Here is a 12927-nt window from a genome sequence, read left to right as displayed (position 1 = left end):
ATTAATTAAATAGTGATATTTGATTTATAAAATTTAAAATTTATTTTCAAAATTAAATACTTTACTATTGGTGCCCTATACTAATTTGAGAATATAATTTTTCATACTTGAAAAAGGATAGAAAATTATTGACGATGTTGGCCGATCATACTTGAACGCCATGATAAAACATAGAGGACACATGGCGTTCAATCCATGCGAGGCCAATTGACTATTGAGTCCAGCATGCATGCATGGAAGAAGTGGTTGCATTCTGGATCTCTTGTCAATGCATCTTGGTGTTTCCCCGTCCTTCTCGTATATATCGAAATATTCGGCAAGTAAACCGGCCAGATTTTCCCAAAAAAATAAAAAGATTAAAAAAATGTTTAAATGTTTAAGGGCCTTTATATTAAAATATATTATAGCTAGCTCAAAAAAAAAAAATTGATTTTGATTTATTATTATTTTTTTCTAGCTTTTCATCACATGGAGTTGGAGCTTTATGTAACAAAGAAAAAGTGAGCCACTATGTTTACTCTGAGGATTAACAAAAGGGAAATTAATTATTTATATTATATTTTTAATACTTCTTCTCACGTATGAGACAGGGTATACCTCCTTAATAAATAAGTTCAATACGTAAAATATTTATTTATATTATATTTTTAAAAAAGTTGCAATGAATGTTAGCCTTGTGTAGTAATAGGAACTAAGTATGTTCGGTTTGTTTTCACAGACCATTTTAACTCATTTAATCTTAACTTATTTTATCATTATAATTTTTTTAAATTTCTATACAAAATAAAATAAACAATTTAATTTTTTTAAATTAAAAAAAAAATACTATTAAAAAAATATAACAATATTTTATTTAACTTTTTTAACTTTAATCTTAATTAATCTCAACCCATCTCATCTTCTCTCATTTGTGAAAACAAACAAGATTAATTCATAAGACAAGAATTCTAGCTACTTCAACACACCCAAATTGGACTCGATCAAAAGTCCATGATTCTAATTATTTAAACGATCGATGCCATGTCTCCTATAGCTTATTTGTCGTACAAAAACCGACATATATATATGGAAAAATATAGTTACAAGTACAATTGTACACTAATTTGTGCACCAATGTGATGCGATTGGTCAAAAAATAGATTTTATTGAAAACAGTATTAATTTAAATTTTAAGTATGAATAAATTAGTATTGATACACAGATTAGTGTGTAACTATACTTGTATGTAGCAAAACTCTATATATATTCATCAAACAAATGTAAACAACCACCTTTTTATAACTCAACCAAATCAGTACTCAATCCCTCTACTTAACTCAAAACACATTATATACATTATACAATGAGAACGTGATAAACGGTTTCATACTTCTAATAAAGACGACGAGGACGAAGATGTCGACCAAGGGGTAGTTAGAGCGGACCCATCGGGCGACTTCCGGCATATAGGGCAGGTTGCGTTCATTTTCAGCCAAGCATCTATGCAATTAACATGGAAATAGTGATTGCACTCCGGTATAGTTCTTAGCTCTTCCTTGGGCAGGTACTCCGACAAGCATATGGGGCAAGTGTTGTCATTGGGCTTTGGTAATCGCCGGCTCTCACCGAGCAAAGTCTTGGGATATGATTCTATTGTGGGCCCATCAAGTCCGGTTGCAAAAACGATTCGTTGCGGAATCATTGAGGTGGAACTTTCTGTGTTAGAGGGGCGTCTACTTCGAGTATGTGCCCTCACAAGCCCAAATAGGTAACCCAGGAGCCCAATCACACACAATGCTCCGGGCACTCCAACACCCACGGCTATCCCGTACTTTGCACTCCTTGGAAGACCTACAAGAGGATACAATCATTATATTTACAAAACATGATCCTTAAATCTACAACATATCACCATTGAAAAAACTGGATAAAAAATAAATATAATATTTTATTATTATAGTGTCACATCAAGATGACTCCAATAACATTACTCTACAAAAAAATGACATCAGCAAAAAAAAAATATTAAAATTTTGTTTAACCCAATGTTAATGTTCTTGTTTTATGGGGGATATGTTTAAGAGCTGTCATTATTACGTCTTCACTTTGAATTCTAAACTCCTATAATCTCCCCTGCCCAACAGTCAAAACTTCAAAATTTCCTGGGCCCTGGGGGCCCGAAGGCATTGACGTTTCAAGTTGGAGATTTTGTAGTCAACCTTCGGCCCATTTTTATGTCACTTTTTGCGTTGCCCGTCTGCTTCGACCATGGAGAATACCGACAGCCACTGCCGGCCCTTGTCTACTACCGTCTAAAATAAGTTTTGTTATATACAAATAAAATTACATATTAATCTATATTAATTTATATATTAATACTACTTTATTCATATTTAAAATTTAAATTAATATTATTTTTAATAAAATATATTTTTTAACCAATCACATTAAATTGATACACAGATTAATACACAATTATATTTACAACTATATTTTACCGTCTAAAATACTCAAGGTTCTAATTCTCATGGGAAAAAAAATAATATTTGTAAATATGCTAATTATTATAAAACTATCGAAAGGAGAGAGAGAGAGAAATAGAACTCAAGAAGTTATGAAACTTATGAATTTCTTAAAGAATTCAACGATATATATAGGCGTACAAAGGGAACTATGCAAGTTACTATGCAGTACTATGCTGGTACTGTGCATATTTACTATGCAGTACTATGCTGGTACTATGCACTGTGCGATGTCGGCCATTTACTATGCCAGTTACTATGCAGTACTATGCTGGCACTATGCGCACTGTGCGATGTCGGCCATTTACTATGCCAGTTACTATGCAGTACTATGCTGGCACTATGCACACTGTGCGATGTCGGCCATTTACTATGCCAGTTACTATGCAGTACTATGCTGGCACTATGCACTGTGCATTTGACGGCTAGCTCAAGGTGGTCATACAATTTTACAATGTTATTTTACAACACTCCCCCTTTGGATGACCACTTATAATGAATATGCCTCGTTAAAACCTTGCCAAGGAAAAACCCTGTGGGAAAAACCAATGGCGAAGGAAAAAGAGTACAATATTCATGTGTACTGTAAAATGCTTTAAGATTGCCTCATTAAAACCTTGCGAAGGAAAACCCAGTGGGATAAAACCTTAGCGAAGGAAAAAGAGTACAATCAGCATAAGTCTTCAAGACGTTACTCCCCCTGAAAAGTGCATGATAAAAGGTCTTCAAGTCTCCGCATTCCAATGTTCTGCACAATCTTCTTAAATGTTGCAGTTGGTAATGCTTTTGTGAATAAATCTGCCAGATTATCACTTGATCGTATCTGCTTGACTTTAATTTCACCTTTTTCTTGAAGTTCATGAGTATAAAAGAATTTAGGTGAAATATGTTTGGTTCTATCACCTTTGATATATCCTCCTCTAATTTGTGCAATACAAGCAGCATTATCTTCGTATAAAGTTGTTGGACTATCATTAATCACTGGAAGACCACACTTTTCTTGAATATGTTGGATCATTGATCTTAGCCAAATGCATTCTCGACTTGTTTCATGAATTGCAATGATCTCTGAGTGATTTGAAGATGTAGCAGATAGTGTTTGTTTGACAGATCTCCATGATATAGCAGAATTTCCATAAGTAAATACATATCCAGTCTGAGATCTACCTCTGTGTGGATCTGAAAGATAACCTGCATCTGCATATCCAACTAATTGTGGACTTGAACCATATTGATAAAATAATCCCATATCAACCGTACCTCGAAGGTATCGAAGGATATGTTTAATGCCATTCCAATGTCTTCGAGTTGGTGCGGAACTATATCTTGCAAGTAAATTAACTGAAAATGCAATATCAGGCCGAGTGCAATTTGCAAGATACATCAGGGCTCCAATTGCACTGAGATAAGGTATTTCAGAACCAAGAATTTCTTCATTGTCTTCACAAGGACGAAATGGATCCTTCTGCACATCAAGTGATCGAACAACCATTGGAGTACTCAGGGGATGAGCTTTGTCCATGTAAAAGTGTTTCAAGACTTTCTCTGTATAATTTGATTGATGAATGAGAATTCCATTTGGCAAATGCTCGAGCTGCAGGCCGAGACAAAATTTCGTTTTGCCAAGATCTTTCATTTCAAATTCATTCTTTAAATATGTAGCAGTTCTTCTGATCTCTTCAGGAGTTCCAACAAGATTTAGATCATCAACATAAACCGCAATAATAACAAATCCGGAATCTGATTTCTTAATAAAAACACATGGGCATATTGGATTATTCTCAAATCCTTCTTTCAATAGATATTCGCTAAGGCGTTTATACCACATGCGTCCGGATTGTTTTAACCCATATAAAGATCTTTGAAGCTTAATAGAATACATACTTCTGGATGTACTCAGATTAGAAGTTTCAGGCATTTTATATCCTTCAGGGATTTTCATATATATGTCATGATCTAATGATCCATATAAATATGCGGTGACCACATCCATCAACTGCATATCCAATCTTTTTATAACTGCCAAACTAATCAAATATCTGAATGTGATTGCATCCATAACAGGAGAGTATGTTTCCTCATAATCAATCCCCGGTTTCTGCAGGAAACCTTGTGCAACAAGTCGTGCTTTATATCGCACAATTTCATTACTTTCATTACGTTTACGTATAAATACCCATTTATATCCAACGGGTATTACACCCTTTGGTGTTTGTATAATTGGTCCAAAGACCTCTCGCTTTGCTAGCGAGTTTAATTCAGCTTCAATAGCTGATTTCCATTTTGGCCAGTCATCTCTACGTCGACATTCTTCGACAGTTCTTGGCTCAATTTCTTCATTACTTCTGGTAATGTCAAGAGCCATTTTATATGAGAATATGTTGTCGACAACAGTTTTATTTCTATTCAAAATTTCTCCTGTATTCATGAAATGTATCGAGATCTCGTTATTTTCAGGTACCTGTCCCTCTTCAAGGGAAGACATTTCATGAAATACCTCTTCAGGAGGTTCTTTCTCAGGAGATTTACTCTCTTTATGAGCATCAATTACTCTTATGGCCTGTGTTGGTATGGACTCTTCAGGAGTACCAAATTCATTTTGTATTTTCCTCTTCCGAGGAATTTTATCCTTAGCACCAATAGGCCGTCCACGCTTCAGGCGTATCTTAGACTCGCCTATTGCGATTTTGGCAACTTGTCCTTCAGGGACTGCAATCCTTGCTGGAACATTAACAGCAGGAATATATGATTTTACCACACCTTTAGTGTCAGTAAATGCATCCGGTAATTGGTTTGCAACACTTTGCAAATGAATAATCTTTTGAACCTCTAGATTACATTCTTTTGTACGAGGATCAAATTGGGAAAGATTTTTATTTTCCCAATTAATTTCTTGTCGTGCTTCAGGCACCGACTTCTCATTACACAATGTTTGTCGTGCTTCAGGCACCGACTTCTCATTACCCATTGTTGGAAAAATGGATTCGTCAAAATGACAATCCTCAAAACGTGCCTTAAACATATCCCCTGTAAGAGGCTCAAGGTATCTGATAATAGATGGAGAATCAAACCCAACATATATCCCAAGTCTACGTTGAGGGCCCATCTTTGTACGTTGTGGAGGTGCAATTGGAACATATACAGTACATCCAAAAGTACGAAGATGAGAAATATTTGGTTGCTGACCAAATGCAAGCTGTAATGGTGAATATTTGTGATATGCTGATGGTCTAACTCGAATTAATGATGCTGCATGAATTATAGCATGTCCCCAAGCAGAAATAGGAAGATTTGATTTCATGAGTAAAGGTCTAGCGATTAGCTGAAGCCTTTTAATCAATGATTCAGCTAAACCATTTTGAGTATGTGTGTGGGCAACTGGATGTTCAACATCTATTCCTATTGACATGCAATAATTATCAAAAGCTTGAGATGTAAATTCTCCTGCATTATCCAATCGAATAGTTTTAATTGGATAGTCAGGGAATTGTGCTCGTAGCTTAATTATTTGTGCAAGAAGTTTAGCAAATGCAGCATTTCTAGTGGAAAGTAAACAAACATGTGACCATCGACTTGATGCATCAATTAAAACCATAAAATATCTGAACGGTCCACTTGATGGTTGAATAGGCCCACATATATCTCCATGAATCCTTTGTAAAAACGATGGAGATTCAAAACCAACCTTTGAGATAGATGGTTTGATAATCAATTTACCTTGAGAACATGCAGAGCATGGATATTCATTGGGTAAAATAATCTTCTGATTCTTTAGGGGATGCCCATACGAATTATCAATTATTCGTCTCATCATTATTGATCCCGGATGTCCAAGGCGATCATGCCAAGTCATAAATATTTTGGGATCAATGCACTTCTGGTGCATTACAACATGTGATTCAATTGTTCTCATTTTTGTATAATACAATCCAGATGAGAGGGCAGGCAGTTTTTCTAATACGAGCTTCTGGCTCGAAATTATTTTAGTAATGAGAAGATGCTCTTTATCGTCTTCGTTAATGGTTTCAATATGACAACCATTACGACGTATATCTTTAAAACTTAATAAATTTCTTCTGGATTGTGAAGAAAATAGAGCATCATCAATGCAAAATTTGGTGCCATTAGGCAACACAATATAAGCTCTTCCGGAGCCTTCAATTAGATTCGATGAACCGGAGATGGTATGAACATAGGCTTTACTCAATGTTAGATTTTGAAAATATTTTTTATCTTTAAGAATTGTGTGAGTTGTAGCACTGTCAGCCAGACATACATCTTTATTATTCATCTCGGAGATAGAAAGTTCATCAATAAGACTCATGATTCTACAAAATATATAAAACTTTCATTACTAAAAAAAAACATTACAGAATAAAAATATTTTACAATAATATAAAGGAAATACATTAATTAAAAAGGAACACTTCCATGATCAACTCTACCACTAGAATCCTCAAAGAAATCAGAAACATCAAGACTTGTAATATCTTCTCCATCTATAGAATTTAAAGCATATGATGGTTCAGCAAAATTTGTTTCAAATTTCTTTGTTTTTTCTTTTATGGAAGATTGGTATAAGTCAACCAAGTGTTTAGCTGTACGACAGGTACGAGACCAATGTCCAGTCATACCACATCTATGGCATTCATCTTCATATTTCTTTACAAATTTATTTTGAGGACCTTTGCCCTTTTCTGAGTTGAACCACTTCTGGTGGTACGGTGTATATCTATTATTTTCCCTTTTAGTGTGGTCACTTCTAGGACCTCCACTTCTATAGTTTTTCTTACCACGTCCACGCCCTCTTTTTCTTTGAAAAGATGCACCATTCGCTTCTGGGAATGATGTAAATCTAGTACCATTCACTTCAGGGAATGATATAGAACCAGTAGGACGTGACTGGTGATTTCTTAATAAAAGCTCATTATTTTGCTCAGCTAATAGAAGACAAGATATAAGTTCAGAATATTTCTTGAACTTTCGCTCTCGATACTGCTGCTGCAGGAGCACATTCGAGGCATGAAAAGTAGTATATGTCTTCTCTAACAAGTCATCATCAGTGACTTTTTCACCACATAATTTCAATAGCGAGCTAATTTTAAAGAGTGCAGAGTTATACTCACTAACACTCTTGAAGTCTTGCAACCTCAGGTGCATCCAATCATGACGAGCTTTTGGGAGGATTACAGTTTTCTGGTGTTCATATCTCTCCCTTAAATCATTCCACAAAATAAGTGGATTTTTCACCGTTAGATACTCAGTTTTTAATTCTTCATGAAGATGGTGCCGAAGGAAAATCATTGCCTTAGCACGGTCCTGCAGGGACCCTTGATTTCCTTCTTTAATTGTATCTCCCAGGTTCATTGCATCCAGATGGATCTCAGCATCAAGGATCCAAGATAAATAATTTTTCCCAGAAATGTCAAGAGCAACGAATTCCAATTTTGTAAGATTTGACATTTTCTACATATATAAATCAAGAACATAAGTATGTTTAATATTTCATATTCATTTTGAAAACTATAAAAAAATATATTGAAAGACTTACTTGAAGTAGAGGACTATTAGCTTCAAGATCGTCAGAACTCTCGTGCTGATAACGTATTATAAAACTATCGAAAGGAGAGAGAGAGAGAAATAGAACTCAAGAAGTTATGAAACTTATGAATTTCTTAAAGAATTCAACGATATATATAGGCGTACAAAGGGAACTATGCAAGTTACTATGCAGTACTATGCTGGTACTGTGCATATTTACTATGCAGTACTATGCTGGTACTATGCACTGTGCGATGTCGGCCATTTACTATGCCAGTTACTATGCAGTACTATGCTGGCACTATGCGCACTGTGCGATGTCGGCCATTTACTATGCCAGTTACTATGCAGTACTATGCTGGCACTATGCACTGTGCATTTGACGGCTAGCTCAAGGTGGTCATACAATTTTACAATGTTATTTTACAACACTAATTTATTAATACATTGAATATATCAATAATAGACTAAACTTTATGTGAAAGCCTGTATCGACTCATTTATATCTTAATTATTTTTTTAACCACAATAAATACTGTATTTATAACTCTCAAGGATTGGCATAATTGGTAAATGCTTGGGCTTGGTATGCTACTCAAATCTAAGGTTTAAATCTTTTTAGATATAAATAATCTGTTCCATCAAATTAAAATTTTTTTTTTTGAATTACTTAAAGTGCACTTGCGAGAAACTTTTTATCAAAGACATGTGTACCCCAAAATTATTCGGTACCGATAAAAAAAATAGTGTAGTTATAAACTGATTCAACCTTCCTGCAACAATTGTGTAGAACTAGACATTTTGTGATGAGAGGATTGTGGATGAATAATGGTTAAAAAAGGTTAATAAATAATGGAGGGGATAAAATATTCCAAGCCCATAATGATTTCTAAGCTTAGTCGAAAATGGGAGATTTCATTGAGAGAGAAAAAATAGAATGAAAGAGAGGATAAAATATTGAAGAAAAAAATGTGTCAAAAGGAAAATAGAAGATGTGATGTAAAAGATAGGAAATGTGATATAAAGAAGGCATAGGATGGAGGATAAAGGAAAGAGATCAGACCCCTTATGGGGGCTTTTTCCATATAACTTTTTGGCCAAACTACAGCTTCAACATCAAGTTCACAACAAGGACTCCGTCAACAACAAAATAGATCTCCATTATATAGTAAAGATAAAAAAATTAAAATACTATGAAACAAATATATTATAGTAGATTCTTTATCTTCCAAATTACTTATGGACGTAGTCATTATGCTGAATCACGTAAATCTATTGTATCTTTCTCTTTATTTTCCTTACATTTATTTTATGTTTATTAATAAATGTACACACAAACACTGTATAGCAGTACTAGACTATTGTCCAAGGCTCCAAACCACATCAATTAAGGCTTGAACCATCAAAACAAGCAGAAAATGATTATTTCTCCTATTTCCGACCTATTGTGTTATTTCTAGATATTAACAAATAAGATTTTTCAAATGATGTTTAGCCATTTTCTTGTAAAAAAATAAATTTTGTTGAAACAATAAAGAATTTGTTTGGATAGTGAGATGAGATGAGATGGTTTTAAATTAAAGTTATAAATTAAATAAAATATTGTTAGAATATTATTTTTTAATATTATTATTATTTTAAAAATAAATAAATAAATAAATTATTTATTATATTTTATATAAAAACTAAAAAAAAAAATTATAATAATAAAATCAATTAAGACTGTATCTCAATGGCACGGCCACGTACCAGTTTGGCTGTTGCTCTCGACATTATAACATCCGACTTCGGGACTCGTAGCATTCAGGCGCGCACAGTCTCCGCCGCTCTCTTCACATATTTCACAACTGGGCTCATCCCACCTGATCAACAGCGAATCATCCATTTGCAAAAAAGGAACCATAGCGGTCCCTATCGCCCGACACGACGCCGGCGGCGGCGAATAATCAACGCGTCCAGTACCCGCGATCAAGACTTTGTAGTCATCGCTACCAAGGCAATCGATGGGCCTATATCCAAAGTGCATATTCGTCACGTTGGACGAGCAGTTGTAGAAGGTGGCGTTCTGATGAAGATCATAAGGAGGATATGGGCCCAACTGGAAAGGAGAGCCCGATAGACTAAAGTTGTGCAAGAACCGTCTGAAAATGCACTGTTCCAGGTCGCTGATATACAGCCACTGCATCGAGTATATGATGTCTGCGACGACGAAGTCGCCGGAGGAAGGGAGAGTGAGAATTGTTTGGTCTTGGTTGTTGCATGAGAGATCGAACCCCGGATCATAGCCACACGCTTCCTCTTGAGAACCTCTCAGTCGGAAAGGAAACTTCACCGGCGGGGTTTGGATGCTATCACAAGATGAAGGTTTGCAGATGGTGGCACTTGATGCTATTTGAGGAAGGAAGAAGAAGCAGAAAAAGAAGAAGATGGAGAAGAAGATTTGGAAGGCAGCCATTCGTACGCGCGAGTGAAAGGTCCGAAACATTCCGGTGGGGGAATAGGCAACAAAGCTACATGGGAATTAATGGGATGGAGAGTCTCCAAAGTCTAAAGTCAAGAGGCAGGGCTATAGCCTATACTTTCAGTAGATCAGCTGAAATCCTAATAACGATCAAGATCGACGAAGACGTGGCCTCCAAAGTGGACTAGAGGGTATAATATTGGTAGCGTGAGAATCTCTGCCCATTCCATCAATTAGCATGAATCATGACTAGAAAATATAAAATATTTTATTAGTTTTTGTTTGAATTTTATGGATTCTTCCTAATTTGTCCTTCTTAGAAAAATATAATAGTTTGACCATTTAACGCGTATGAAAGCGAAAAATACTAAACGATGAGTAAATCCTAATCAATTCGAGTAAAAAAATATTAATTTTATTTTCAATTATTGTGATTAACTTATATATATATTATTTAAAATATAGCATATTACTTGTTGTGAATCGGAATTGGTGTAGGCCTGTCCAAAAAGTCCGTTAGACCGAGCAACCCATCTGAACCCATCATATCTGATTGAACCATGCTCCTATCCTCACGGTAATTGTGTAGAACTAGACATTAATCTCTCCGCCCATATCTCCATCTCATGTGTGTTCAAGTCGTAAGTGAAGTGTTTAGACTTGTTCACAACTAATCAAAGAAAGCGATCATCGTCCACTCAATGAACCATAACCATTATTTAATTCCCTGCCTACATGTGTGGTCGTGTTGTTAACTGTTGACTTGTTACATGGTCGACGTGGAAGAAAGCGATCTGCCATCCACACCCAAACGCCCTGTAGAATGAAACACACCTGATCTCGGATCCCCCTTTCCTACTATTATTTTGACTTCATTAAATAATTAATGTTGATGTTGATCAAGCCTCTCTATATTCTTTACCAAATTAATGTTGATGTGGCATTTCAAAAACCTACTTGTTATTATATATATATTAATAATTGAGAAATGATTTGTATAAACCTTAATATGCAAGCTCTGCATAAATTCATCGTAAGAAGTGGACCTCATAAGTGTAAAAAAAAATTACTTTTCGAGTGGGATCCACATTGTTATAAAATAAGATTTATCTATTTAAGATTTCTACTTCCCACTACTTATCAATTATTTGATACAAGTAATGATTTGATATAAGATGAAGAGATTGTGGATGAATAATGGTTAAAAAAGGTTAATGAATAAGATTTTTCCAAACCGTATTTAAGCATTTCTATGGCAAAAGCAATTTTTGACGAAGCAATTAAACGTACCAGTTTGGCTGCTGCTCGGAGTCGGAATTCGAGACTCGTGGCATCCGTCTTCGAGACTCGCAGCATTCTGGCGCTCACAGTCTCCGCCGCTCTCTTCATATCTCTGACAGCTGGGCTTCCCCTACCTGATGAACATGTAGTAATTGAGAAGGTTTGATGAAACCACCACACCTTGAAGCGGTGAGTAGTTTTCCATTTATAGCAATTTACATATCGTATGAATTAATTACATATCAAATACAATAAATATAAAATGTAAGTAAATGGAAAGTGTATACAAAATAAACTCCTAAAATCAAGGTCTGAATTAAGGGACATATATCAAGCCTCAAATGAAGGCAAAGTATCCTCAACACCCCCCCGCAAGCTAAGCGTTGGATTGGAACAAACGTGAAGCTTGGATCTGAAAAAGGTAAAAAGTGGTCGAGGAATACTTTTGGTGAAGATGTCAGCAACCTGTAGATGAGAGGGAACATACTGAGTGCGAAGTTTACCAGCAACAACAAGTTCCCGAAGAAAATGGTAGTCTAACTCAACATGCTTGGCCCGTTTATGAGAAACGGGGTTGGAACTCAAAAAAATAGCACTTTTGTTATCACATAAAAGAAGAGGCTGCTGTGGAATGGAGACTTGTAGATCCTGAAGGAGATGCATAAGCCAAAGAAGTTCAGCGGCAGTGTGGGCAAGAGCACGATACTCATATTCACAGCTGGAGCGGGATACAGTAGGTTGCTTCTTGGCACTCCAAGAAACCAAATTGTCACCAAGATAAATAGAGTAACCAGAAGTAGAACGACGAGTGTCAGGGCAGCCTGCCCAATCGGCATCAGAGTAAGCAACTAAAGCACCAGGAGTGGCAGAAGGGCGAAAATGAAGACCAAACTGAAGGGTGCCCTTAACATAGCGAAGAATACGCTTAACAACAAGAAAATGGTCCTCAGTTGGAGAATGTAAAAATTGGCTAACAGAATTGACAGCATGAGCAATGTCGGGCCGAGTAATGGTCAAATATTGAAGGGCACCAACAAGAGACCGATAGAGAGTCGGATCCGAAAAAGGTGTACCATCAGCAGATAGGTGCTGTGCAACAACCATGGGAGTGGAAACTGGTTTGCTGTCAAGTAACTGAGCTCG

General features: G+C 35.8%; 1 protein-coding gene across 1 annotated transcript; it reads right to left on the bottom strand.

The window, feature by feature from the left end:
* Nucleotides 1-1226: 1226 nt before the first annotated feature.
* LOC122289070 (putative RING-H2 finger protein ATL21A) lies at nt 1227-10737 on the bottom strand. Its single transcript, XM_043095990.1, has 2 exons — nt 9792-10737; nt 1227-1830 (listed from the first exon to the last, which is right to left on the bottom strand). The coding sequence occupies exons 1-2, from the start codon at nt 10525-10527 to the stop codon at nt 1364-1366; spliced, it is 1203 nt and encodes a 400-aa protein (XP_042951924.1). The 5' UTR covers nt 10528-10737; the 3' UTR covers nt 1227-1363.
* Between the last annotated feature and the right edge of the window lie 2190 nt (nt 10738-12927).

Source organism: Carya illinoinensis, chromosome 12 (genome assembly GCF_018687715.1).
Source record: "Carya illinoinensis cultivar Pawnee chromosome 12, C.illinoinensisPawnee_v1, whole genome shotgun sequence".
In the NCBI taxonomy this organism is placed as follows: domain Eukaryota; kingdom Viridiplantae; phylum Streptophyta; class Magnoliopsida; order Fagales; family Juglandaceae; genus Carya; species Carya illinoinensis.
This window is presented reverse-complemented; position numbering and strand designations above follow the sequence as displayed.